Source organism: Pollachius pollachius, assembly GCF_949987615.1.
Source record: "Pollachius pollachius genome assembly, chromosome: 1".
Lineage (NCBI taxonomy): Eukaryota > Metazoa > Chordata > Actinopteri > Gadiformes > Gadidae > Pollachius > Pollachius pollachius.
Genome location: NC_136934.1, coordinates 28,403,823 through 28,429,902, shown reverse-complemented (window position 1 = coordinate 28,429,902; position 26,080 = coordinate 28,403,823). Strand labels below are relative to the sequence as shown.

General features: G+C 43.5%; 2 protein-coding genes across 3 annotated transcripts in view; both read left to right on the top strand.

The window, feature by feature from the left end:
• trip13 (thyroid hormone receptor interactor 13) overlaps positions 1–3,335 on the top strand; it is a 3,543-nt gene extending 208 nt beyond the window's left edge. The window contains exons 2-14 of one of the 2 annotated variants that reach the window (XM_079756846.1): positions 171–246; positions 375–525; positions 615–741; positions 930–985; positions 1,073–1,163; positions 1,267–1,339; positions 1,431–1,494; positions 1,607–1,693; positions 1,926–2,032; positions 2,272–2,425; positions 2,568–2,680; positions 2,770–2,839; positions 2,933–3,335. In XM_079756846.1, the coding sequence (XP_079612972.1) occupies positions 173–246; positions 375–525; positions 615–741; positions 930–985; positions 1,073–1,163; positions 1,267–1,339; positions 1,431–1,494; positions 1,607–1,693; positions 1,926–2,032; positions 2,272–2,425; positions 2,568–2,680; positions 2,770–2,839; positions 2,933–3,028 (1,263 nt within the window). In that variant the 5' untranslated portion in view covers positions 171–172 and the 3' untranslated portion in view covers positions 3,029–3,335. Of the gene's footprint in view, positions 1–170; positions 247–374; positions 526–614; positions 742–929; positions 986–1,072; positions 1,164–1,266; positions 1,340–1,430; positions 1,495–1,606; positions 1,694–1,925; positions 2,033–2,271; positions 2,426–2,567; positions 2,681–2,769; positions 2,840–2,920 lie in introns of both variants that reach the window. The other variant, XM_079756847.1, reaches the window with a different exon arrangement.
• Positions 3,336–5,421: 2,086 nt separating this feature from the next.
• nkd2b (NKD inhibitor of WNT signaling pathway 2b) overlaps positions 5,422–26,080 on the top strand; it is a 34,507-nt gene continuing 13,848 nt past the window's right edge. Inside the window, exons 1-3 of the mRNA XM_079752062.1 lie at positions 5,422–5,680; positions 5,801–5,827; positions 5,940–6,031. Coding sequence (XP_079608188.1) covers positions 5,656–5,680; positions 5,801–5,827; positions 5,940–6,031 — 144 coding nt within the window. The 5' untranslated portion in view covers positions 5,422–5,655. The remainder of the gene's footprint in view (positions 5,681–5,800; positions 5,828–5,939; positions 6,032–26,080) is intronic.

The window sequence follows — 26,080 nt, the reverse complement described above, 5'->3', positions numbered from 1 at the left end:
TGCTGCTAGCTCTCAGCTGTCATCATGTGGAGGCTGAATGGCCATTCCTATATATTCATATAGCTACTACATATTCCTGTATTAGGAATATAGGGATAGTTCATGATCAATTCTGAACTTTGCCAAGCCCCGTCTAGAAAAATGGTGTGTATGTTCTAATCGTTTTACAGATATGGAAGGTGACAGTATGGATGTCAGTCATCGGAGCCAGAGTGTTAATGTGGAGGTTCATGTTAAATCTAACAGGTAGGGCGTTTTTTTGTGTGTGTAAGCAAAACATAAAGTCTGGAGAAGAAAGCTATCAAAAGCTGTTGATAATTTCGATGTAGGATGCCTTTGCTCTATTTTAATATCCATGGTCATCATATTCTCAGCACAGCCAAGCGGTCAGATGTGCGGACACATGTCCTGGCTCTACTGGGTCGTCATTGCACTGTTTTTGGAAATCAGAAGTGGAGAGATTTTGACGAAGAGTTCCTCAAGAAGAATGTGGAATCTGTTGCTGTTGTAGATGAGGAGGACATGGTGAGATAGTCTAAACTTCACAGACCACAACGGCAAGTCTGCTATTGACATCAGTAATTACTATACTGTTATTCCCGTCTCTCTTGAAGCCTGTGGAACTGAGGAGCTCTGATGTTTCCCTGCACATCTTCACTCTTAATGATGATGGCCCTAGCACGCTCAACCTGGAGGAGGACGAGGAGCTCTCGGCAGCCAATCACTGGCTACTGCCGGCAGGTAAGAATATAACATTAACTAGTAACAATCACTATTGTAACACAATGATCTAACCAAATGAGAGGCTAAACTTTAAAAGTAAACCGTTATTTCCTGTCATTTTATTACATGTAAAGGCAAGATTATTTCAGGGAAGCTTGAATAAAGCGGTCTGACCATTTTTATTTATTGTTTTATTTCCTTAACAGCTGAATTTAATGGAATCTGGGAGAGCCTAGTATATGAAGATGGGGTTAAAACACAGGTATGATAACTTGATCCCTAATGCAATTGGTAGCTGATAATATTGGATGGGCTTCAATTTTCCCAAGTGTTTTCTCTTTTCCTTTAGCTTTTGGATTATGTCTCGACGACAATTTTCTTCTCAGACAAAAATGTTGACAGCAACCTAATATCGTGGAACCGTGTTGTGCTGCTTCATGGTAATATATAAAGACAGTAAATATATTTGGACTCCTCATTACCATGTCAATAATTGTCACATTAATGCTCTATAATTCAATTATAATTATGATCTGTGTTCAGGTCCCCCAGGCACAGGGAAGACATCCTTATGCAAAGCACTTGCACAGAAGTTGTCCATTAGACTTTCAAACCGGTAAACAAAGCCTCTTTTCAGATGAAGTTTCTAAGGCGCTTCCATCTCTATCCCTGCTTTTTGAAGCCATCCCCATGCTCCTCTCCTGCAGGTATTCCTACGGGCAGTTTGTTGAGATAAACAGCCACAGCCTCTTCTCAAAGTGGTTCTCAGAGGTAAAAACTGAAATGGTCTCTTGTGTAGTTCAAGCATGTTTTCTAAAATTGCATGTTCTTGTTGAAGCTGAAGAGGCAGTCATGGCTAACAGTGTTTCTTGTGAATACGCAGAGTGGTAAACTCGTGACTAAGATGTTCCAGAAGATCCAGCAGCTTATCGATGACAAAGACGCACTTGTGTTTGTTCTGATTGATGAGGTAAATTAATCTGCCTTTATTAATCCAATTATATTGCTTTGTTCTTTTTACTTTACTTTTCTTCAGTTTCTTGTAGAAAGACCTCAGGTGTTCACAGATCTCTCTATTCTAATAATGAGATTTAATAAATCAGAGAGTGGGTCATGTCACGTCTGTTGGGCTCCCATATGAGAGCGGAGTCATTCAATGTAGCGTATACATTCCTCCGACTGCCTGTTTGAAACTCCCTCAGGTGGAGAGCCTCACTGCATCGAGGAACGCAAGCCAAGCGGGAACGGAGCCTTCCGATGCCATCCGAGTGGTCAACTCTGTTCTCACGCAACTAGACCAAATAAAGCGGTTGGAAAATATTCTATATGTCCTAATACCTAATGAATCATAAGCCAAATGTTCACAATCACAAAACTCCTTTCTAATTTTCCATGCCTCACCGCATTATTTGAGCCACTGCTCCTGCTCCCTATTTTAGTATATATTTACATACATCTCTTCAATTTTATGTCTGACGTGAGCTTCGGCTGTCCCATTGGTGAAAGAATACAGTCCATCTTCCTTACTTTTCCGCTGTTCATTCGAAGACACCCCAACGTGGTGATCCTGACGACCTCCAACGTGACGGACAAGATCGACCTGGCGTTTGTGGACCGGGCGGACATCAAGCAGTACATCGGCCCCCCGTCGGAGAAGGGCATCTACAACATCTACCTGTCCTGCCTTGAAGAGCTCATGAAGGTCAGACACACGACCATCCACAAATGGATCAATTGCATTTTTGTGAAGCTATGTGTCCTAATGGACTCTATGCTGGACACACACTTTTTCTGATTGGTTTCATATTGCTTTATTTTTGTCCCGTGTGCATGTATCTATACAGTGCCAGATAATCTACCCTCGACGTCAGCTGTTTACCATGTCTGAGCTTCAGACCATGGGCTTTGTGGAGAGTGAGGTGTCGGATCACAGTCTGATCCTGAGGAACATTGCTCTGTAAGTATTGTGATCCACCATAGTCTCTCAGAATAATTGTCAGCAATTCAATACAAGCCTTGATTGATAATTGTGACCTTCCTTGTCAGAAAGAGCAAAGGTCTGAGTGGAAGGACACTCAGAAAGTTGCCTTTCTTGGCCCATGCCCTCTTTGTAAAGGTAAGCAATTTAAAGGCCATAATAAGCTATGATTTTTTTTTTTATAAATATTGTACACGATTCACACAACTCAATGATCAGTGTTGTGCGTAGACGCCGATGGTAACTTTGGAGCGCTTCCTGGAGGCTTTGGACCAGGCCGTCACCAAACAAAAGGTGGAGAAAGCACATTTAGCCAACAGTGTCTGAGGGGTAGCACTATTATGTTGGGCTTATACCAATTAGGGCTGTGTTACCAATGCTTTCTGTTGGTTTGTTGTTTACCAGGATTTGTTGTTTATTTCAAACAATGTTGTGTTTGGAACATGGCACAAGTACATTACAGATGATGTTGATATGGCTTTGGGTTTATGGACTTTAAAGATGAAACTTTCTCAGTAGCTTCTGTGCATTAAAGGTTTGGTTCAATGTTAAATCACTATTTAGATGTTCTACAGTTAAATCCAAGGTTGTATATTTCTACTATAAAAATGTGTTCATCATAGTTTTCTCAATTAACCAAAATGTCAATCTGTAAAAAAAAACAACATCTTATACTATTTTTTGTATGTTTCAACTCTTGTTCAACGTTTATCCATGTACTCATGTTATTGTGTAGATAACATTTTATAAACTTAATTATATCTTCACCAGTTCATTTTCGCAGCACTTTTCTGTAAAGAATTTTATAACACTATGGTAATATATAGGCTTTTTGATGAATATATAATATCTCTTTTATGCTGGAAAATATATAGCCGGTACATAGTCTTATGTAATATATTAAGATTATATAGATTTGACACAGTTTGAAGAAGCTGTTGAAGGATAGCTTGCAAGACGGTGAAACTACAAACACTTGTCCTGGAGCATCCTGATAAATTGGTTGTATTTCCAAATGAAGAAATCTCATGCTGCTTTCTGATGGTAACCCTTAATTCTGAATTAATTAGGGTTTCCTCTTAAGAGCTATTCCGCAATGTGATGTTCTTGCAACATGATGGATCCGTTTTGATGTCGAAAAGGTATGACATATCTGGCCTAACAAAAGCCAGCGTGGCGGATCAGTCTATATGTATGATGGTGTTTGGCATTCCCCAAGTCGTGTGCCACTTTGCATGTCAGCTTGAGGCCTCAGACAATGTGGCCTTTGTTTTAACTTGACTTGAACAGCTTTGTTAACTCTACTTTACAAGCTTTTCTTGTGTTTCTTTGTTTTTGCTGGCTTTGTTGGAATCATCAGTGTCACCTATTGGCCATGTTTGACTACTTATTTGACAATGCTTTTATTGTCTGGTGAAGAAGATTATTGGTTCTGGAGGGCCATTCAATTATTAAACCATATTTAAACAGATCTTTCCAAACAACACAAGTTGGAAAAAATGACAAGCCAAATCTAAAGATGTACATTTTCATTGATGAGATGAACATCTTGGCAAAGCTTTGTGTAAAGTCTACTGCCTACTTTCACTCTTTTTTAACAATGTTGAGTGAATCTCAATGTCCATGTTTGAGTCCTACATGGGTGGTAATCCGTTCTAAACGTGTTGCTGTTTGGACATGTTTGAGCTGGGATGGAGAAGTAGCAGCACAGAAACCTGAAGAGAGGAGTGAGACGACAAAATGAAATGGAGATAATTAGGCATAGCAAGTAGGATCAAAGAAGATCCATCAATGAGCTATGCCAATGCCTGCTCATCCTATCCTATGTGTGTCTGTGGTATTGTACATGTTGGATTGTGTATTTGTGTTTGTGGTGTATATGTGGGATGTGTGTTTTTGGAGTTTGTGAGTTTATGTATGTTAAATAGAGGACAGCAATATTAGTACAGACTTTTGTTGACACAGGAGCTGTGAGCTTCAGGTCTAGAACTGTATAGAGAACATATATAACATGACATACACATTGTTACAAACTAGAATGGAGAACTTGTTTTATCCAGCAATGAAACGGCACGTTTCATGTAGGCCTACTAGGCAAAAAAAAAGCTTAAATATTTCCATAAGCAAAACGGCACCATTCTTTTCTATCATTGAACAATATGTTGGCCAGTTATTTGGCTAACACCTAGTCCTTAAAAACCTTGGCAAAATAATCGACCGTTAAGCATCAAAGAGTTACTCTTTGCTTAAAGGTCGGTATGTTCTTTTTGATTTTCTTTCAAGGGCAATCATTCACGGATAGCATTGTGTTGTCTGTTACAATTTCAAACCAACTTAAAGACGGTAGTATCATAAGGGATAGTACTAGGCCCCTTGTAGTTACTTAATTGGGATAAGGGAAATGTCATGATACATATAAACTGGGCCTTTAATTAACTGGATTTGTCCAATGAATCCAGGGCTGTCAATACAGAATCGAGTTTTCTACCCTCATTAATCATGTGTTAAATTCAGTTTCAGCCATTTTCAAAAGTGAGAACCTATCAAGGATGCTCTTGAGATGTAGACCGCCAGGCGGCGCTGTTTGGCTGCACTCATCGCCGCCCCCGTGTCGAGCACCCCACAGTGTGGTGGGCTCGACACGGCGGCGTTCAATGGGTAACAGCTCAAGAGAAGGCTGCTCGCTGCTCTCCGCCCTCAGTTGGCTGCTGGAGGAGCTGGGGAAGCAGCGGCAACACCAACCATCGCCGGTCTCATGTCTCCCTGGTTTAGGATCGTATCCTGCCCTCTGCAAATGACAACGGATCCTTTTGAATGATCCTCCGGTTTTATTGGCTGAATTTGGATGAAGTTGGAGTTTGTTTTTGCCAATTAAACACAATGTGACAATGTTGAGTCAGTAACTGTTCGATCGGATTAGCCGAAGAACCTTCGTTTGAGTAAGGGATTTAAGGATGGGGAAACTTCATTCTAAACATGGTAAGTAATGTCAAGTATGGATTGAGCGTTTTGGATACCAGTGATTTGAAGTAGTTTTAATGATATCACAAACTAACGACTGGCCTCTGTCTACGACGGTCCATGGAACTGGACCTACAGTGTCTAAGAGGAGGGAGAATCCTGAAGGTGAGAAGTTCTGTTAAATCTATAAAAAACATTAGACTGTTACAACGACTGGCAAAAACCTTGTCCTAATCTGATGTTCCAAATCTACACAATTATTTTATTTCATTTTTAGGAGACAGTTTTGTTGTCAATGCTTTCCTCAGGAGAGGGATGGAGGAATGTGAAAGTTATAGTCCATCGGATCACAAGCTGAAAAACATTCAGGTATTTATTTAAGACGCTCATTACCCTTTTCAAAATACAAAAATACCGTTATAATATCACTGCTGTCCTCAAACTAAGCCTGCTTTTATGCAAGGTTATTATAAGTAGACATTTGCCAAATATCTTTGCTCAAATAAAATACTGTGTGTATGTGTGTGTGTGATATAGCCTTTGACTTACTGGAATACATTGTATTCTAACAAGCTTGTAAGATGACCTGCTGCTGTCTCAAATCGTTGGTTGTTGTTCTGTCTGCTCATCTGGCACCAGCACAACAGTGTGGCTTATTTTCTTTGAAGAATAGTTTATAAACATCAAAAAGCACACACACACACACACGCACACACAAAGTTTTATTAAATCTTGAGGCTGGATGGAGAGTCTCAGACTGTGGGATATAACGTTGGTCTTGTGGCTGCTGGCGCCCTGACTAAATGCTGGGACTTATTTTCAATGAATCGTGTTCTCAGTGCTGCTCCAAGCATGCAACCTACACAAGCCTGTCGTTCTGCAGAGGGAGACAGTAGAGCATCCTCAGGTCACACACTGAGGCCACATGTGCACGGTTGTGATGAGGAGGTGTGTGTGTGTGGGAGGGGGGGGGGGGGGGGCACAGTCCCCTTTCTTCTTTATGATCAATTTGTGGTAAATGAAAGGAGAACCTTCCTTTACTTGTGAGGAGTTGGTGAGTTCCCTCCCCAGGGGCTGATGCTGAGATGTTAGCAGGGGTTTTACGAGTGTGTTGGTCCCTTACTCTCTCTGGGTTATCAAACACCAACCCTTGGCTTACTGTGTGTCTCTGGTCGTATCAACCAGAGCACTGGGAATAGTCTTACAGTCTGCTTCATATTCACAGTCACACCATGGAGAAGATCGTCTTTCTTTTCAATCTGAAAGTAATGTCGGCCTATGAACTAAAAAAACACTATATTTACTTGAATTAGAGCTGGGAAAAATTGTAATGAAACGCATTATATTATGGTTATATTTGCGTAGGTTTTTGTCTTTTTGATTTACAAACAAGTCATAGTTGTTCTCTGGCTTATATATGGTATGGTCTGTTGGCAGCTCAGAGCACCTCCGATACCAAGGATATATCATCACTTCCAAAACAGATTCCTTTCTTTGTTTTATGACCATATCATTTGCAATAATCTGACACTTAATTAGTTTTAAATCATATTCAATCTCTTTATTACAGCCGAGTGTTGGGTTTCTGACTATTTCAGCTACAATAACAACATTGACAGAGTTAGCCAATTCGAAGGACAGGTCTGAGTAAAGTACTACAGGACTGCAGACCTGTGGCTGTAAACATAATAACTTGTTTTTATGTTTTTGTAATGTAAAGTAATGTGACCGAGCTGGGCGACTAAGAACAAAGCAAAGAGAAAGTATTAAACAACATGATAAGAGTCTCTCGATCAAGAGGCCACATGAGAGGAAGCTATTAGGTTACAGGGGAACCCAATGAGACACTTAGTTTTACTTTGGTGGTTGCTCTCCTATAGACTCTTCCAGCCCATTCATCAGAGCATATAAGTATTAAATTATAATAATAGGTGAAACTGACACATGATCAGACCCGAACGTGTAGGGGCTAAAGAAGAAAAGAGTGTTAGTACACAATGAAACACATCACAATCATTAAAATATAGCAACATATTAAATCATGAACTCTTAGTTATCTTATTTGTTTTAGATAACTAACTCAATTGGACTCTTCTCTTCATCTGTAGTCTGTTTTCTCTAATGCTGCTCAGCAATGGCTTCAACATTAATATGTCCTTTCAATTCCTCGTATACTCATAACATGGCTGGGGAGCCTCAGCCATGGAACTTAAATGTGCTTATAACTGATTTCATATTGGGCTTGGTGGTTCGGGGGGGGGGGGGGGGGGGGTGGCAAACACACACACACATACATACAAACTTTGTTTTGCTCAAGCCAACCCCCTCCTCATTGTCAAATGGGGGAGTGGGATTCCTGAGCTGTCTGGCGGGGACTTCAAAGAGCCGAGCTGGGAGTTATAAAAGGCCCCTGATAACAGAGGAGCCTCCAACCCCTCCGCAACCAAACCCCCCCTCCCCTAGGCCCTCCATCCCTGTGTCCTGGGGGATGGGTTGAAAAGAGAAAAAGAAGAGGAGGAGGAGGAAATGGATCCAATGCTCACGTGACTATTTTATAGTTAAGTGAATGTTACAGTCTTGGTAAAAGATTGCAAATTCAACATCATTCATTGAATCACTAACAATCTTAGGGCTTAAGGGAAAATCAAATCTTAACGTGATTCAATAAATGCTGTTCCTAAAACGCCCCAGTTTGTTAGTTGATATTCCTTTCCTGTGCTTCTACAGTCTTGGAGAAAGATGCCCAGGCCTCACTTGTCAAAAGTCTACAAGATTCTGACACTTATCGCAGGTGTTTGCGAGAACAAGCATTACCCATCCATGCAACTGGTGTCCTGCCGCAGAATCACTAGAGGCAAGATCACTTTCTCTGCCAAACACCACGATAGAAAAGTAGGGAGGTAACAATAGAAAAGTTTAGCTTTACTTTGGGTGATGAATACATCAATTAAAACAGAAAGGTGTAGTCGCTCTCTCTCAAAGACACACACTCAAGCACACTTCATTGAGAGCTTCTTCCAGACATTCCTGGATAACCAAACAACGACAGGCCAATTCAAGCTTTCGACACACCATCTCGTCTCTGAGTCTCAGAATCTCTGGGAAAGAGTGTGTCAACGTTTTGAAGCCCCACTACAAAGACTAAGTTATTATGCACTTTGGAAGGTTAATAATATCACACTTACTGGAAAGCTTGGATATACGGATTCAGTTTGATGTTAAAATGTGCCGAAAGCTTTTAAGACTAACGAAAAAATATATATGTCTATTTGTTTGTGAGGTAGAACCGCTTCGGCACTTCATGTGTAAATTTGGTTGTGTCTCTGATTGTTAAAATGCTGATTACATAAAGAGTCTGGATTGGTCAGCGTGTAAAGTGTTCTTCTCAAAGTGTCAGAAGATTGTTTCAGAACCTTGTAGTTTCCTTGTCTAGTCCACAGTGACCTCCCCTCACATCCATCGCTCAGAGAACCTTTCTGCACAGCAGTTCGAGTGCCCACAGTATGACTAATAAAAGGTGGGCTTTGTATGGATTGGGTTCTGAACAGATTTAAAAGGCATTGGGAGAGTTTGTTTATTTTTATCCTTGCCATTTCTCCTTCTCCTTCCTTCATTTTTCCCCCTTTAAATTGGCTTCACAAGAAGGCGAGCTGTGGGCCTTCATCTCTAAATTAAAAGCATGTGGCTGGTGTCCAGAACAGCGGGGCCTTTCAGCACGGCCCCGGCTCACATCTGTTCCTGGTTTGTAAAGCAGAGTCCTGGAGCAAGAGGGGCAGGGGAGAGGGGCTGAGGGGGGAAAGGAAGGGGGTGGGGGAGATGGACAAGGGTTGCTGGTGTTTCTTCTCCTCTGGAGGTTGCGGTGGAGAGGAGAGGATACTGGAAAGGTAGAGTGGGTCACAGGAAAGCCTCTGCAATATGGTTGTTTCAGAACCTTGTAGTTTCCTTGTCTAGTCCACAGTGACCTCCCCTCACATCCAACTCTCAGAAAACCTTTCTGCACAGCAGTTCGAGTGCCCACAGTAGGTGGGCCACAGGAAAGCCTCTGCAATATGGTTGTTTCAGAACCTTGTAGTTTCCTTTTCTAGTCCACAGTGACCTCCCCTCACATCCAACTCTCAGAGAACCTTTCTGCACAGCAGTTCGAGTGCCCACAGTATGACTGTTAAAAGATGGGCTTTGTATGGATTGGGTTCTGAACAGATTTAAAGGCATTGGGAGAGTTTGTTTATTTTTATCCATGCCATTTCTCCTTCTCCTTCCTTCATTTTCCCCCCTTTAAATTGGCTTCACAAGAAGGCGAGCCGAAGGGGGAATGGAAGGGGGTGGGGGAGATGGACAAGGGTTGCTGGTGTTTCTTCTCCTCTGGAGGTTGTGATGGAGAGGAGAGGATCCTGGAAAGGTAGAGTGGGTCACAGGAAAGCATCTGCAATATGGTTGTTTAAGCCAGTAATGATCTCTCTCTCCTCCTCTCTCTCTCCCTAAATCTCTCTCTCTGTCTCTCTCTCTCTCTCTCTCTCTCTCTCTCTCTCTCTCTCTCTCTCTCGATGCTGGCTCTAAAAAGCCTCTCAAAGTGTGAATGTCTTCGGTGCGGGCCTTGTCAGAGAGGGAAAGGCCGGCGACTCTCCTCATACTGCTGGGAGAAAGGGACGTGAACCCTCCCCAGGGTAGACCCTTTCTGTCTCTCAGCCACCAGAACCAATGCAGGCTCCAGGGAGGCTACAAGACTTCACCAAGTGTAACCCAGAAGTCAACTATGGAGGTCACTTCTCTATCCGTCCGTCTGTCTATATGTCTATTGGATGATATTGCACGATGCTCTCTACTATTTATTTCAGTGTGTGTATGCAACCAGGGAGAGACTTGTATGAGTTGAGACGCAGGTATGAAAATCAAACCCTGAATGGCTTTATCTTGGATTAAGGCTTTGTTGCCTTTGGATTTATTTCTGGCTTTTATCATCAGCTCTTTGAAGTAACTCAACAATTCTCACTGCTGCATAAAGACACCTATATGCCATTTCTGTTTACAAGATTTCACACGTAGACTGGCTTCATTGGATGTATGACAGGCTGCATGGCCGCCATTGCACCGCCAAACTGGGTGCTACCTTTCAATTGAAACTGTCCTCCTCTCTCGCTCTCTGTCTGTCTCTGGCCCACATCAGACCCACTCGAGATTTGAGTGGTCATCGACAAGCTCCTCTAAGCAGACGGACCTTACATCCTCGTTGCAGGGTCCCGTGAAGAAACCCTGGAGCCTGCATTGGTTCTGGTGGCTGAGAGAACCCTGGGGAGGGTTCACGTCCCTGTCTCCCAGTGCTCTCTCTCTCTTGCACTCTTTCTTGCTCTCTCTGCAGGACGAAGGAAAATACCTGGGGTTGGAGCCCAGTGCTAAGCTCTGTCATTTTTGGCTAAGCATGCTGGATCCAAGTCTTTGTTTGATCTTATGCTTCTCTCAGCCAAGTAAAACACCGGGAGACTCAAAGGTTATTACATTTTAGTGTAAGGTATGTTTCCACATAAATCCCTGTTCTCTCGCAGAAGGCTTTAGTTCTTCTCTCCAAGTGGACTTCAGTTTGCTAGCTGTATAGCAACTAGGGGGGAATATTATATGATGGGTTTGTTATTGGTATTATTGTTATTGTAAGTGGGTCTTTGTAGCTATGTTTGATGAGGACCCTGTTTGATTGGAACTGGTGTCTAATGTTTGTTATGATTTCAGGCGATAAATTAAAGACCCCACACTTGACTCATGGGATTATTGTTCTCAAAAGAAAATGAGGGTTAGGTAGTGTACAGAGCATTCTGTTTATCAGAGGAGTTGTCTTTGGTCTCTTTGGAATTGTTTGTTTGCCTTCCATAACAATGCTTGGGAAACTAGAGACTGTTAAACCGACTCATCTGACACTGGTGTGGACAACTCCTCGTTGGTTTGTGGTACCCTTGAAACACGAGCCAGTAGCTCAGGAGGTAGGGCGGGTTGAGTTGATTAGTAACCGGAATTTTGCTAGTTTGATGCCCTTGAGTGTCGAGGTGTCCCTGAGCGAGACGACTCACTGTGACTGCTTCTGACGAGCTGGCTGTTGCCTTGCATGGTTGACATCGCCATAAATGTGTACATGATTGGTTGTAAGTCGCTTTGGATAAAAGCGCCCGCAAAATCCCCTCAATGTAAATTTTGCAGTGTTACTGCAGCATATCCTTGGCTGCAATATTGTCCATCTCTCATTATGCAAGATTCCCCCGTGCTGCTGGTCTTGTCTGCAGCCTCCATGCTGAAGGCTGCAGAAACTTCATCCATGCTCCACATTCCAAACCCTGGTGCCCTGCTAGGTTTGAGGTCGAGCCATACACACACACACACAATCACACACACATGCACACCTGCACGCATGCACACACACACACACACACACACCCACAAGCGCGCGCGCACACACACACACACACACACACACACACACACCAAACTCTGGTTTCCTGTGTTCTCACAGAAGAAACCACATCTCCAATAGCCCAGTGAAGGAGACAGAAAGCCACTAGACGTTTTTGTTACATTTAGCATGCTGCTGAATGACAGCATGAAATGGAATTGCCATTTTTTATTACGTTGTTAGCTCATTTCCACACTCACGTTGTACTTGTATTCAGCAAACTGGTAAACAAATCTTTAATAAAAGGAATAAAACTGTACCAATCATGACAGCCATGAGGTCTGGTCCTCTGTTCCCTTTATGGTGGAAGGGCTCGCCCTGGAGGACATTTCACGTTGTCTCATCTCTAAACCACTGTTACAAATAGAGGGCAATTTCAGAGCAGATTTCCTTTTTCTTTTTTTCTTTTCCAAGTTGCATGAGATTCATATATAATAATGCATAAGTTGAGGTTTGGAGATGTGGATAAGATGTGATTATTCCACATAAAGAGAGGCATGCGTTGCCCTTTATATGATACACTCCCAATAAAAAAGACTGTAGGCCAATGGATACCCAGTACTTTCTTAGTTCTTCCTTTCTTCTATTTTCTCTACATTCAGAATTTGTCGCACGCAAAGAACACCCCCCGCCCCCTCTGTTAGACCCCTAGCCTGCACATGTGTAGGTATCGCTGTTATTCAGCTCATAAAAACCCCCGGTCCCATCTGAAAGTGGTTAGCTGTTGAAACACACTAGCAGCTTCAAAGCTTGGAGCTGGGGCTCTGCAGACAGTTTAGGACTGGCCTTCTTTTTCTTCACAATACATTACTCAGACAGGAGATGGCTGCCAGCTCTGTTCACAGACCTGCTCCACTCATTGCAATAGCAAACAGCTCTGCTTTAATCAGTTCATTGTCGTGGTGTGCTGATTGTGATGTGCAGATTGTTCATGTCTCGGTGTGAGTCTTGGTCTCAGCCCGTATACTTCCCGGTGTGGCGGCTGCTGAATTGGCTGTCAGGTCCTTGCTGGTCTCGTACGGACATACTGAGCCCCAATGTCTTTTATGCTTTCTTTGTATGTGACAAGGTGGGTGGGAGAGATGTTTGAGGAGTTCTCAAAGAGGCCACTGTTCTTGTTCCTCAGAAGGCAACTCCATCACCCTCCACACCCCACCCCCTGCCCTGCCCCACCCCCCATCCCCATTTATTTTCTGAGTCCATCCACTTCAAAGGCTAATCTGGTCCTGTGTGCAATGTAACACGTTTACTTCCGACTCCATTTTTAAATAAACAGCGGTGCTGCTTGAGGTTCCTTCCCCTCCCGTGACTGTCGGCCTTTCAGGGGGAGAGTCTTGTATGAACTTTGTTAAAGCAACAAGGCTGCTGCCAATCATGTCACTGTTTATCTTCATACATTAATAAGCAACTTGACAGAAATTGTTTCATGTCGACATTGCAATTTTACATGAACTTCTTAGTCTTTATTCTGTTAGCGCTATTCTGCAGCTAAACTCTAAAATGTCTCACTTCGCCAACTCAAATGGCAGATCGTTTTTTTATAGAGACATTTAACTGTTAGTGTTTATGGCCCCAGAATTCATTCAAATATGAAAAAAATAAGGTCAAAAAGGCAGTTCTTTCTGCATGGTATGAAAATCTCACTTTATGAGATTTTCTAACATTAATATGAGTTCCCCTAGCCTGCCTATTGTCCCCCAGTGGCTAAAACTTGCGTTCTGTGTAAAACAAGCACTAGGCTACAGTCCCTCCAGAAAAACGTGATTATGCGATCGCATAATTCAACGCATAATCAGCCAAAGTCTGCATATTCATTTGGGGCATTTGGGCCGCATTTTTTCAAATATGCCGCACTTTCACCGCATAAATTTCCGATTTCCGCGCAAAATATGCGGGGCTTGCATGATTTCATATTCCCCGTATTTTCGTTGCAAAAAAGTCACATATATCTTAGCAGAAAGTTGAAAAATGTTGCGTTTACTTCACTCAAGAGCAGCCATTTCCCCCTGTTGCCATGGGAACGTTATGAAGTGACGTAATTACGCAAAGTGAACGTCATCGAAAAGCTGCATTTTTCGCAAGTTCCCGCGTTTTTTCGTAAGTTCCCGCAATTTTTGCAAGTTCCCACAATTTCATCGCATAAAATTGCATAAATATGCCGCATATTTCATCGCATTTTTTAAGAAAACGTGCCGCATAATCAAGGATTTTTGGCCGCAACAATCACAACAAAACAACGCATTTTTCTGGAGGGACTGACTAGGTATCCTGCTTGCCTTTGAAAAAATGGAAGCTCAGGCTCGCTGATTTAGAATGTGGCCCCATATGTCGTCATAAGGGGCCAAGTTACCTCCCCTTTCGCTGCCTTGCCCGCCCAAAGAATTTGGCCTGCCATGACACTTTGGCCTGTACATTTCTTTGTTATTTGGATAACCGTTCTGCTGTTGGTGTTATGGCGCATAACTCGCCGGTTCTTTGACGTCTCTGGTGTTTCCACAACGAGACTGTAGTTGGGGTTATCTCAGCCATGGTTGAGAAGGAATTGGGGGAAAGGAACTTTGGCTTTGACTCCCTGAAGTACATGAACTGCGACATGGAGGAGAAAGGGATTGTCTCCTGCCGGAGCCCCGCTGCCCGCTGCCGCAAGGCACCACCACCGCGAAGCACCACCGCCCGGCAGCGGGCAGCCGGCAACGGGCAGCGAGCAGCTGGCAACGGGCAGCGGGCAGCTGGCAGCGCACGGTTCAGTCTACTTCAGATTGATGTGGAAGTGGAAGTACCAGAGACGTCGGGAGAACCCGACGCAGTCGTTTGTGATTTATAATATCGTCTGGAGGCACACACAGCTTTTGATGATATTATTTAAGTATAGAGCTCCAGGACTGTAACGCAAGTGTTGTACACTTCTTTGTTATTTGGATAACCCTTCTGCTGTTGGTGTTATGGCGCATAACACGTGGGACTCTTGTCTCTGGTATTTCCACAACGAGACTCGTAGTGGGGGTTATCTCAGCCATGTATCTCAGACGGAATTGGGGGAAAGGAGCTTTGGTTTCCGACTCCCTGAAGTACATGAACCATGACATGGAGGGATTGTTGCCCGCGATTGTCTCTCTCTTGAGCCCCACTGGCCGCTGCCGAGGGACCACCGCCTCGGCGCTGCCCGCTGCAGGAGGCAGTGGTGCCTAAGCGCGTCTCGCTATTGCAATACATCCACTGTAAACAGTGCGCATGGTACCGTGGGCGCAAGCTGTTTAGGGCCACACCCCCACCCTTCTCCTTCACCCGCCTCTCTCCTCATTTGCATTAAAACTACAGACACCGAATCTGCACGTCTGGGGAAACCTCAATGTGCGACTGGCTCGTAGTGGCTGTAATTCTGCACCACGGCTGAATTTCGGGAACGTCTTCAAATACTGTGTTATTGGCCCACTAATATCTACATTTAAAGGGGACATATTATGAAAACAACACTTCTTCTGGGATTTGGGGTGTTGTTTTGGGTCTCTGGTGCTCCCACACGCATGCAAACTTTGAAAAAAGTTCAGCTCCCGGAGTACACCGCCGGTGCTGCCGGACTGCTGCCGGAGGTTCGGCGGCAGTCCGACATCTCAGCTCCCAGAGTACAATCCCTTTCTCCTCCATGTCGCGGTTTATGGACTTCAGAGAGTCAAGGCCAAAGTTCCTTTCCCCCAATTCTTCTCAACCATGGCCAAGATCTTTACTTGTTGTGAGTAATAGTGCCATAATATCATCCAAGGCGCACATAGCTTTTGGCCGTGGTATTAGATATTATATTATATAAATACCCATGTATAATAATATTGTTATTATATTATATAGATATAGAGCTCAAGGAGTCTGCAAATGGCAACAATCCCTTCTCCTCCATGCTGTGGTTTAGTCTGACAGCTCATTGGTCAATGGGCAGCAGCTCATTTGCATTAAAGCTACAGACACCAGAAACAGCGCATTCTGAAAGGACTGAAACAGGAGAATAGCAGTAGGCAAGATTTTTTTTCCTAAAAGCTATTTCCAGCAAAAAGCTTCAAAAAAATGTTTTCTGGAACTCAAATACTATGTTTACTTGTTGTGAAAACGCCATAGTATGCCTCTTTTAAGCATCCATAAAATAGCATGCCATGGGACCTTTGAACAGCATGAATGTACATATATCATGGACAAATTACACAGACAGTAAATGTATTGGCAAGTATAAATAAAACAAATAGATGACAGCATCGTACCCCATGACACCTTATGAGGTTCAGCCAACAAAGGAAGCATATGCTAAATGCAAAATGCTTTTCTTGTATATTTTCACATTTGTTGTTTAAAAGTGCAATTGCATCAGCCTCAGGTATAAATGAGTTGGTGGCGATTTAAATCGACTTTAAAATCCCAAGCCTGTGCCCTTCGAAAACCAGGGTTTGTCAAAAAGAAGCAGAAGGTTTTCTCATGCGATCCACTGAGGCAGGAACCCCCCCCCCCTTTCTCTCTCTCTCTCTCTCTCTCTTTCTCTCTCTCTCATATGTTCCTACGTGTGTTCATGTGGGTCCGACACCGATCCTATCATTTCAAGAATGTCAGTGTATCAGAGCATCTCAACCTCCCCCCTCCCCTCCCCTGTTCTCATCTCTTCTCATCTCTCTATCGCGGGACCCTAGGTTATCTCCCTAGCTTTTCATGGTTCTTCCGACCACCAACCCAAACAATAAAAAAAAGTTATATTCTGTTTTTTATCACACGTAAAATGTTACCTTAAAGTGCCTTCAAGAGGGCTCATTCTGCAAAACTTAACCTCTACCTCTTGTGTTGGGCAAAGTGATCCAAGAATGTAAGCAGATACTGGTGCAATGAAACCAACATGCTTTATTCAGATAACATGATTGTGCACTTTGAATACGTATCTATATTATATAAATATATATATTTGTTATAGTGTCAAAATAAGAAGTCTAACTGAACTGCAGCTGATGCTTTACTACATTATATTTCACAGACCATGTTTCCAGTAATCATGGTGGGGAAGGGGAAGCTGCTGTCTAAGCTGTAGTCTTGCAAGGAGTGCAAGTGCAAGGAGTGCACACACATACTTATGGGGGGAGTGGGGGACTGGCCCCTGCACCAATAGCCTTTTGATCCCTGCTTGTGCCATGGATGAATTACGTTGGAGAATTTCTCACTGGGGAACAGTGTTTCCAACACACACGGCGGGGCGGGTCAGCGAGGTGCCCCCTCCCCCTCCTGCATCCGCAGCAAAGAGCTACACTAATTAACTACAGCCAGAGAATCATAATGTGATCCAATTCTAGTACTTTGGGACCCTCACCTTATGTATGTACCCTCAAATATTATTTTATTGGAATAATTAGTTTGGGGTACATAACATTTATTGACCATAGACTCTATTCAGGTTGGTCTTTCTTTAATCACATGGTATGTTATGTAACGTGTTTCTGAGAATGACCTGGGTTCCCGCTGTCATTGGTCCATCCTGTGTGTCCAAGCCTCGTTCACACAGCCTGAAAGGAGTCTTCAGGTCTCTCCTACTTCCTGTGCCCAGGGGGGAATGTATTTTAAGGAATCCTCAGAAAAACACTTGCAGTTGACCCCCGGGCGACCCCTCTGTCTGGCACCAGGGCTGTGAAGTGGATGGTGGATCGCTGCACCAGGGTCCAGTGATCCCCTGGTCTCTGGAAGCCAGAAGAACCCTTTAAGCACAAGAAAACTGAAGACTGAGACGGAAGACAAACTAAGAGAGCTATGGAGATAGATGGGACAAATAGACAGACGTACAAAGAGATAGGTAGATACATACAGACAGACAGACAGATGTTCAAACAGATAGGATGGAATAGATAGATAGATGTCAATCAGAGCTCGGCCATGGCTTGTCATGGTTATTGTGTTCCTGTTTCGGTTTATCGTCATAATCACGCTGAACTTTGTGCTTGGCCCACTGGGTCTGGCAGGCTGGAGTCCTCCCGTGGGTGTGGGTTGATTGCTTTATCATTAAAGTGCATGACCTCTACATCTCAAGCTCAATGTGCCCAGCTGATGGATCTGTACAGGCTTCATGCTACTTCATGCTACTTCATGGATTAGAGCTGCAAAAGCAGCTCTAATCCTGAGACTCCCTGGGTTCATACTCTCTACACCCTAGCCAGTGGAGCTTAGGCCCAACCATGGCTGAGGCCCCAAGTCACCATGACCTCCACCCCTCTGGGGGCCCTACGCCAGCTGGGGACACCACTGCTCTGGGTGGGTGTGCCCAAGTCCTGTGTGATGTGACATGTGTGTGCCGAATGGTGGCGTGCTGTGGTGCTACTCTTGGACACTGCACCCCACCCACATACCCCTATACAGATTGTATACATCACCCACTCACCCGCACCATAGCTCAACTCTGGAACTCTAACCATATGGTCCAACCCGCCCAAACCCTGCCCATCCCTAAATACATGTCAGCATCCAACTTTTGTGTTCCAGGCTGTAACCTGACCGATAATTTAAACAAAGCCAAAGCAGCGTCACCATTTGTATCGGCGAGATGGTAGTCTCACTGATCACCATTATAAATAACAGCTCTTACAGCATCAGGCAACTGAGGAAAATCAAAGAGACGCTCTTAAGCGTCACAGTAAGGAAACAAGGCTGAGAGAAAGTTCTCTAGAAACAGAGGAGAGATGGCTGGGGTTTATTAAGCATAATTGTCGAATGTAACAGATATGTTTGATTGAGACGTTAACTTCACAGTTACCGTATGGCTACACACGGCAGTGGCAGCTGAGAGGTTATTGTTCCCAATAGCATAAGGAGAGGAGTGGTCACGCAGCTAGCCTCCACAGAGAGCGGAAAGAGGCAGCGCTTAGAGGCAGAGCTTAGAGGCGGCACTCAGAGGCGGCGCTTGGACCCTCACCACCACTATGTTGCTGTTTCCACCACCTGACCCACAGGCCTGCATTCTGAGCTCCACCAGTATGTTGTTTAAAAGGCCTGTGGAATGTGGAACAAATCCCCTCAGCTTTATTGGCCTGAGCCGGCTCCCTATTGGCCGGGCTTAAGAGCCAGGGTCCTGCGCGGGAGCTTACAGAATTTCACATTGAGGCCAGAAACAGAGGAACATCCTGTTCTTGAGACATATGTCCCACCAAGGCTTTCATATGCCATGGATGGTGCTGGCGCCCATGTGTGTCTTTGTGCGTGTGTGAGTGTGTGAGTGTTTGTGAGTGAGTGTGTGTGTTTGTGTGTGTGTGTGTGTGTGTGTGTGTGTGTGTTTATGTGGGTGTCCATTAGTGTGATTTGGTTGTGCATGTTGGTGTGTGGGAATTTGTGTGTGTCTGGGTTTCAATTTGTGTGTATTTGGTTGTGCATGTGGGCGTGTGTGAATGTGTGTGTTTGTGTGTGCTGCTAAAGTATACTGAGTTGACTTCAAGTCAGCCAAGTCTGTGTGGTTTTGCATTTGTCTGTGCTATATGATATTCCCTCACATTTGTAAAAGTTCATTTTTTGTTTAAACCGTCAAACAACTCTGAGCACCACAACATCACACAGTTCCACCCAGTCCGTCCAAAGAGCATTACATGAAGCCATAAACCACACATTGAGGCATGCACGTGTACATACAAGCACTAGTACTCATACGCACACACACACAGTCTGCAAAGGGGGTAAGCTGGTGCATACCTGTAGTGTACATCAGATGGTGTACTTGATAATGGAAACCATATCCTTGAATGGCTAGATGTTTTATTTTTAAATTTTTTTTGTGGCTGTTAATTTTTATTTGACCACGTCATTTAAAATTGCAGTTTATTTTTTTATTTAATTTTTTATTTACAGAGATTGCATACATTCATAACATTGTTAACAAGTTATTTCTTGTTGTTGATTACAGAGAATAAAACAGTACAAGTGAAACAATCAGCAAAACCGTAATACTCTCCTTTCTGTTTTTTTTGTAAACCTACTTTTCTAGAACAATATAACCGGGATGCATGAACAATAATATATGAAAGAAAGAGAAAAAAAAAGACACCTTTGAAAGGAGATAACCTAGCACCTTTTAGAGTGGGGTGTATTTTTACATCAAATAAATAAAAAATAATTTAAAAAAACATAGCATGTTTTTTCTAGAAAAGAATAGACATATATATGGGTAAAAATAAAAAGGGCAACAATCCATCACATCGAGGGGTTCGGTTTGGGAGCTTTTTTTCCTAATCCATCGGATCTATATCATTTGTCTGTGTCTTTTTCATGAGCGAAGCCCAATTTGACCATATCTTAGTGAACTTGTCCATTTGTAAATTAAGTGAGAAAGTTATTTTTTCCATCAGATATACAGTGGGGCAAAAAAGTATTTAGTCAGTCAATTGTGCAAGTTCTCTCACTTAAAATGACGAGAGAGGCCTGTAATTTTCATCATAGGTAAACCTCAGCTATGAGAGACAAAATGAAAAAAAAAAATCCAGAAAATCACATTGTCTGATTTTTTAAGAATTTATTTGCAAATTATGGTGGAAAATAAGTATTTGGTCACCTACAAACCAGCAAGATTTCTGGCTGTCACAGACCTGTAACTTCTTCTTTAAGAGGCTCCTCTGTCCTCCACTTGTTACCTGTATTAATGGCACCTGTTTGAACTCCTTATCAGTATAAAAGACACCTGTCCACAACCTCAAACAGTCACACTCCAAACTCTACTATGGCCAAGACCAAAGAGCTGTCAAAGGACACCAGAAACACAATTGTAGACCTGCACCAGGCTGGGAAGTCTGAATCTGCAATAGGTAAGCAGCTTGGTGTGAAGAAATCAACTGTGGGAGCAATTATTAGGAAATGGAATACATACAAGACCACTGATAATCTCCCTCGATCTGGGGCTCCACGCAAGATCTCACCCTGTGGGGTCAAAATGATCACAAGAACGGTGAACAAAAATCCCAGAACCACACGGGGGGACCTATTGAATGACCTCCAGAGAGCTGGGACCAAAGTAACAAAGGCTACCATCACTAACACACTACGCCGCCAGGGACTCAAATCCTGCAGTGCCAGACGTGTCCCCCTGCTAAAGCCAGTGCATGTCCGGGCCCGTTTGAAGTTTGCTAGAGAGCATTTGGATGATCCAGAACAGGATTGGGAGAATGTCATATGGTCAGATGAAGCCAAAATAGAACTTTTTGGTAAAAACTCAACTCGTCGTGTTTGGAGGAGAAAGAATGCTGAGTTGCATCCAAAGAACACCATACCTACAGTGAAGCATGGGGGTGGAAACATCATGCTTTGGGGCTGTTTTTCTGCCAAGGGACCAGGACGTCTGATCCGTATGACGGAAAGAATGAATGGGGCCATGTATCGTGAGATTTTGAGTGAAAACCTCCTTCCATCAGCAAGGGCACTGAAGATGAAACGTGGCTGGGTCTTTCAGCATGACAAAGACCCCAAACACACCGCCCGGGCAACGAAGGATTGACTTCGTAAGAAGCATTTCAAGGTCCTGGAGTGGCCTAGCCAGTCTCCAGATCTCAACCCCATAGAAAATCTTTGGAGGGAGTTGAAAGTCCGTGTGGCCCAAAAACGTCACTGCTCTAGAGGAGATCTGCATGGAGAAATGGGCCAAAATACCAGCAGCAGTGTGTGAAAACCTTGTAAAGACTTACAGAAAACGTTTGACCTCTGTCATTGCCAACAAAGGGCATGCAACAAAGTATTGAGATGACCTTTTGTTATTGACCAAATACTTATTTTCCACCATAATTTGCAAATAAATTCTTTAAAAATCAGACAATGTGATTTTCTAGATTTTTCTTTTTCATTCTGTCTCTCATAGCTGAGGTATACCTATGATGAAAATTACAGGCCTCTCTCATCTTTTTAAGTGGGAGAACTTGCACAATTGGTGGCTGACTAAATACTTTTTTGCCCCACTGTATGTCATTAATTGTGTCAGCCCATTCTTCTACTGTGGGAGGATCGGGATGCAACCAATGTCTAGTAATGTTTTTGTTAGCTACCGTTATTATTCATTATTAGTCATTATTTGAAATAAATATTTATCAATATTTCTCATAAAGGCTAGATGTTTTAAAAACAAAAACTCTAAACTACACCATTCTTTACAAGTCAAGAGGGCTAGGTGTTTGTTACTTATTGTTGCCATTGGTTTCAGGCCACCTGAGATGCTATGGATAAAATATTAAAAAGTATCAATAAAATATATTTTATGACTCATAAAACTCATAAAAGGGATTCAGTGCAGGTGTCACGCACTTGTGGGACAAGAAAGACCCTCTATCGGCCCGCTGTGTGACAGCTGTCAGACGAGCCCTCAGTAAACCTCCATCAAAATGGGCTTTACGTGAGATGGCGCAATTACAAGGGCGCTGACAGACATGGACTGATCAGCAGGTGATACAGAGCTGATGAAACTCACCAGCTCATCATCCAAATATCAAAGTGTTACCAGATGGGCAGAGAGACCCGGGAGCCGGGACTCAGATGGAGCCCCGGGCACAGAGCCCCTGGTATGGAGCGCCGGTACAGAGCCCCCGGAGCCCCGGTACGGAGCCCCCGGTACAGAGCCCCCAGTACAGAGTCACCAATGTGTTCTCTCCTGATTAAAAGGCCAGAGGGCCACTTCCAGTGGCTGGCACTGACTGGCCCATGGTCACGAAAGAGACAGAGGAGCTCGCTTATCTCCATCACAGCTGTTGCGGCGGGGCTGAAGAGACTTCATGTTCTGGAGAGAGAGAGAGAGAGAGAGAGAGAGAGAGAAGACAGGGTTAATGGACAAGGCTGGATTCTCAGCTGTCTGTTCAGCGATGTAAAGTATGGAAAGATAATGTTCTGATGGAGCTGGACTTCACAGTGCTATCTCAGCTGATGCTTCATGCTCAGCCCCATCTTTTATGATCGGGAGAGTTCAAGTCACTGGAAACGGCTTTGCATCATTCTTACACCTTTACGCTTATCCTGAATGCCACGATCTATGAATATATAACAAGGAAACCCCTCTGTCCCTCTACAGAATGCCACACTCCAACTTTTACTTTTGAGGTAGACTGCCGACTAGTTTGTGACATCCCACTGTGCTATACACATGTATCACCTGCTCTGTACTCAGGGCATTACAGAGAAGCTCTTTCCTCTGCTAGTCGGTTTTGGAAACTCCAGTCTGGTAAACCATTCTGGACAGTCCAAATCTTCCCTGAGTAGGTAAGCATAAAGTAGTATTTCAGTCCATATAATGACAACAGCATAACGAAGTGGATACTTGACTCAGTAATTCTAATGTCTCTTAACAGCGAGTATTGTACTTGGCTCTGATTATGTTTCTGAAGTCCTTGTGAATCCACTGTATTGTTTGTTTTATTGCCTCTCCTTAGTAATTATCTCATTCCCTGGCTGTGGAGAATGTGGCTTTCTGGCTCTGGGCGCAGTATTTGCCCTCCCCGAAAAGGACAGAGAGTTGTAGTCTGGTCAGCCCGTTTGAGATCGGCTGGCTGATGGACAGTTGTTTCTCTCCCTCTTGCATGAGAAGAAACAGCGGTTGTGAAATTAGTCCTCTTGTTTTCTGCTTCCCCTTTCATTTAAGCCAATAGCCCCTGTTTTTCCACCCCTCCTTTCTCTCTCTCTCTCTCCCCTCTCTCTGTCTCCAAAAGCTCACAGCTCACATCTGGTTTTGAGTCAAGGCCAGATTTTTTTTTTCTGGAATGGAGGGATTTTTATTTCTCAATGACTCCAGCGGCTCTCCGGTTTCATGGCGTTGGTAATGAGAATGAATAATGTTTGTTTTCAAAGTGCTGTTCACTTTTATCAACTATGCTATCCAACAAACCTCACTTTCATCATGTGAAAGACAATAATCCCTCATCAGTGTCCAGATGTAGCTTTGGTAGGTTGTTGATCCGTCATCGAGTGCTTCCTTTGTTCACCTTCATCAGTGTCAGGTGAAATCATTGTTTCCAGAAACTTCCCTTCCAGAGAGGTCACCATCACCCACTATTATTCATGAGACAGTTTTCTTAGAACCTGATATGAAAATGAATAATATTTGTGGTAAATCTTTTGGTGTATCTTGGAATGAGGATAAATAAAACATGAGATTGTTTTGAAAAAGTGGGAAGAGATATTATGTAGTCGTGCTAATGCTACATTCAAGTTTAGTTTTTTAAGTTGAGCTATTATATAGCTTATTGTAAAACTAAACCGTCCGCTTGTTCAGAAACCAACATCACTTTAAAATGATAACAGTCGGCATCCAAGATGTATTCAGGTTTCTTATTCTGTCCCGCAGTGTGTCTGGACTGGCAGACTGACCCCCTCAGATGATCGGGGGGCCAAGTCAGTTAAAACCTGGTCTATAAACTGTAGAAAATGAGATTCTCAAGCTAAAGTTAAAGTAAACTATGTTTTAAAGAAGCAATGTCAAGATTTTGTGAATACTTAAGGGTTTGACTCAAAAGGGGGGGAGGAAGGTAGTGGGGAGGTAGGGGGGTGGGAACAAAGATGTGTAGTGTTTCATAGTAGGAGGATGGGAAGTAGGCAGCCAGGCAGAGAGACTGCTGAGGGATGTCTGATGTCACCTGGTTGAGGAGCTCTGGTGAAGCTTCTGGTTACTCTATCCCACATTAAGTCCTGCCAGGAGGCCGCGGCTGCAGGGAGGTACAGACATATTAGGCAGGAACAAACACCCAGCTCCACTCTGTCCACCTATTATGTAAAGGTGTCTCGCAGAGAGATAAAGATTGAGTTGCGCGCTGTGTGGCTGTCATCACAGATATGTTTTTTTCTGTTTTAGAAGACAGTGGGAATGTAGTCTCTCTTTGTCTCCCGTCATTTATTTCTTAAGGTGTTGCTTTGGTGATGAAATGTTTTGTTTTGTTTTCTCAACAGCAACCTCTGTGATGAGGTTTTCTATATAATGGGCTGTAGTTGGGGTTGATGGGGTATGAGCTGAGAGGAATGTTTTAATATTGTCCTGCAATGGATATTACACAGGTGGATAAGTGCAATTGTAAGAGAAAGAGCTCATACTCTTGGTAAACCCTTCACAACTCTACACTATACCACGAAGGTATTGGGGAGACGCTGGTGGTAAATGAGAGCATGACCCTGATCCAGTGGAGGTTGATTACACATGAGGGGTCAAGGCCAACACTGTGGGTGACTGGGCAGGGGAGGTTGATTTCGTGTTGAGTCGCAAACTACAGACTGTGGTCCAATCCCAGCCAGCTCTCTCATTAGCTCCCCTATTGGATGTAATGAGCACAACCAGAAAGCTGTCTTTACTGAAAGTTTAGGTGAACCCCCTGTTTCAGCTCCCATTCCAATACCATGAGACAAAAAAAAACCTTTTGGGCTGAGAGTTCTAGAAAGGAGGGGTGTGTGTTATCCCCATGGTAACGACCCATGGGGAAAGACCATCACCTGCGGAGAAGAGAGAACTGTTTGACAGAGACTGGCATCGGATTTGTCGCCTGTTTTCTCTAAATGACTCATTTTAGTAACAGTGACAGAATAGCATAGATGACTGTGTTGATGATCTTAACTTAACTCACAGGCTCTTTCAAAAAGGTTTCAGAGAACAACCCCAAAGAAACACAGAGCATGTGCTTTCTTTAACCAGATGTGTAAGCGTCAGCCCTTGGTCGGGTTCCCCTCATTAGAGCCGTTGATTGACTGCTGCCAGCCTGTGGATTGATTTGCAAATGTCTCTTCTCATTGTGAGGCCTGTCTTTCATTTCCAGAGTTGCTTACCTAGCGCTGCATCCCCGCGGGAGGAATAGAAGAATCAATGGTCTCTCTGATGTTTCTCTGAGCCATACAACTGTGTGTGTGTGTGTGTGTTTGTGTTTGTGTGTGTGTGTGTGTGTGTGCGTGTGTGTGTGTGTGTGTGTGTGTGTGTGTGTGTGTGTGTTACATTTTGTCTTTAAGAAGGTTGTCTCATATCTAGCTGTGGTGAGTCTTGAAGGTAA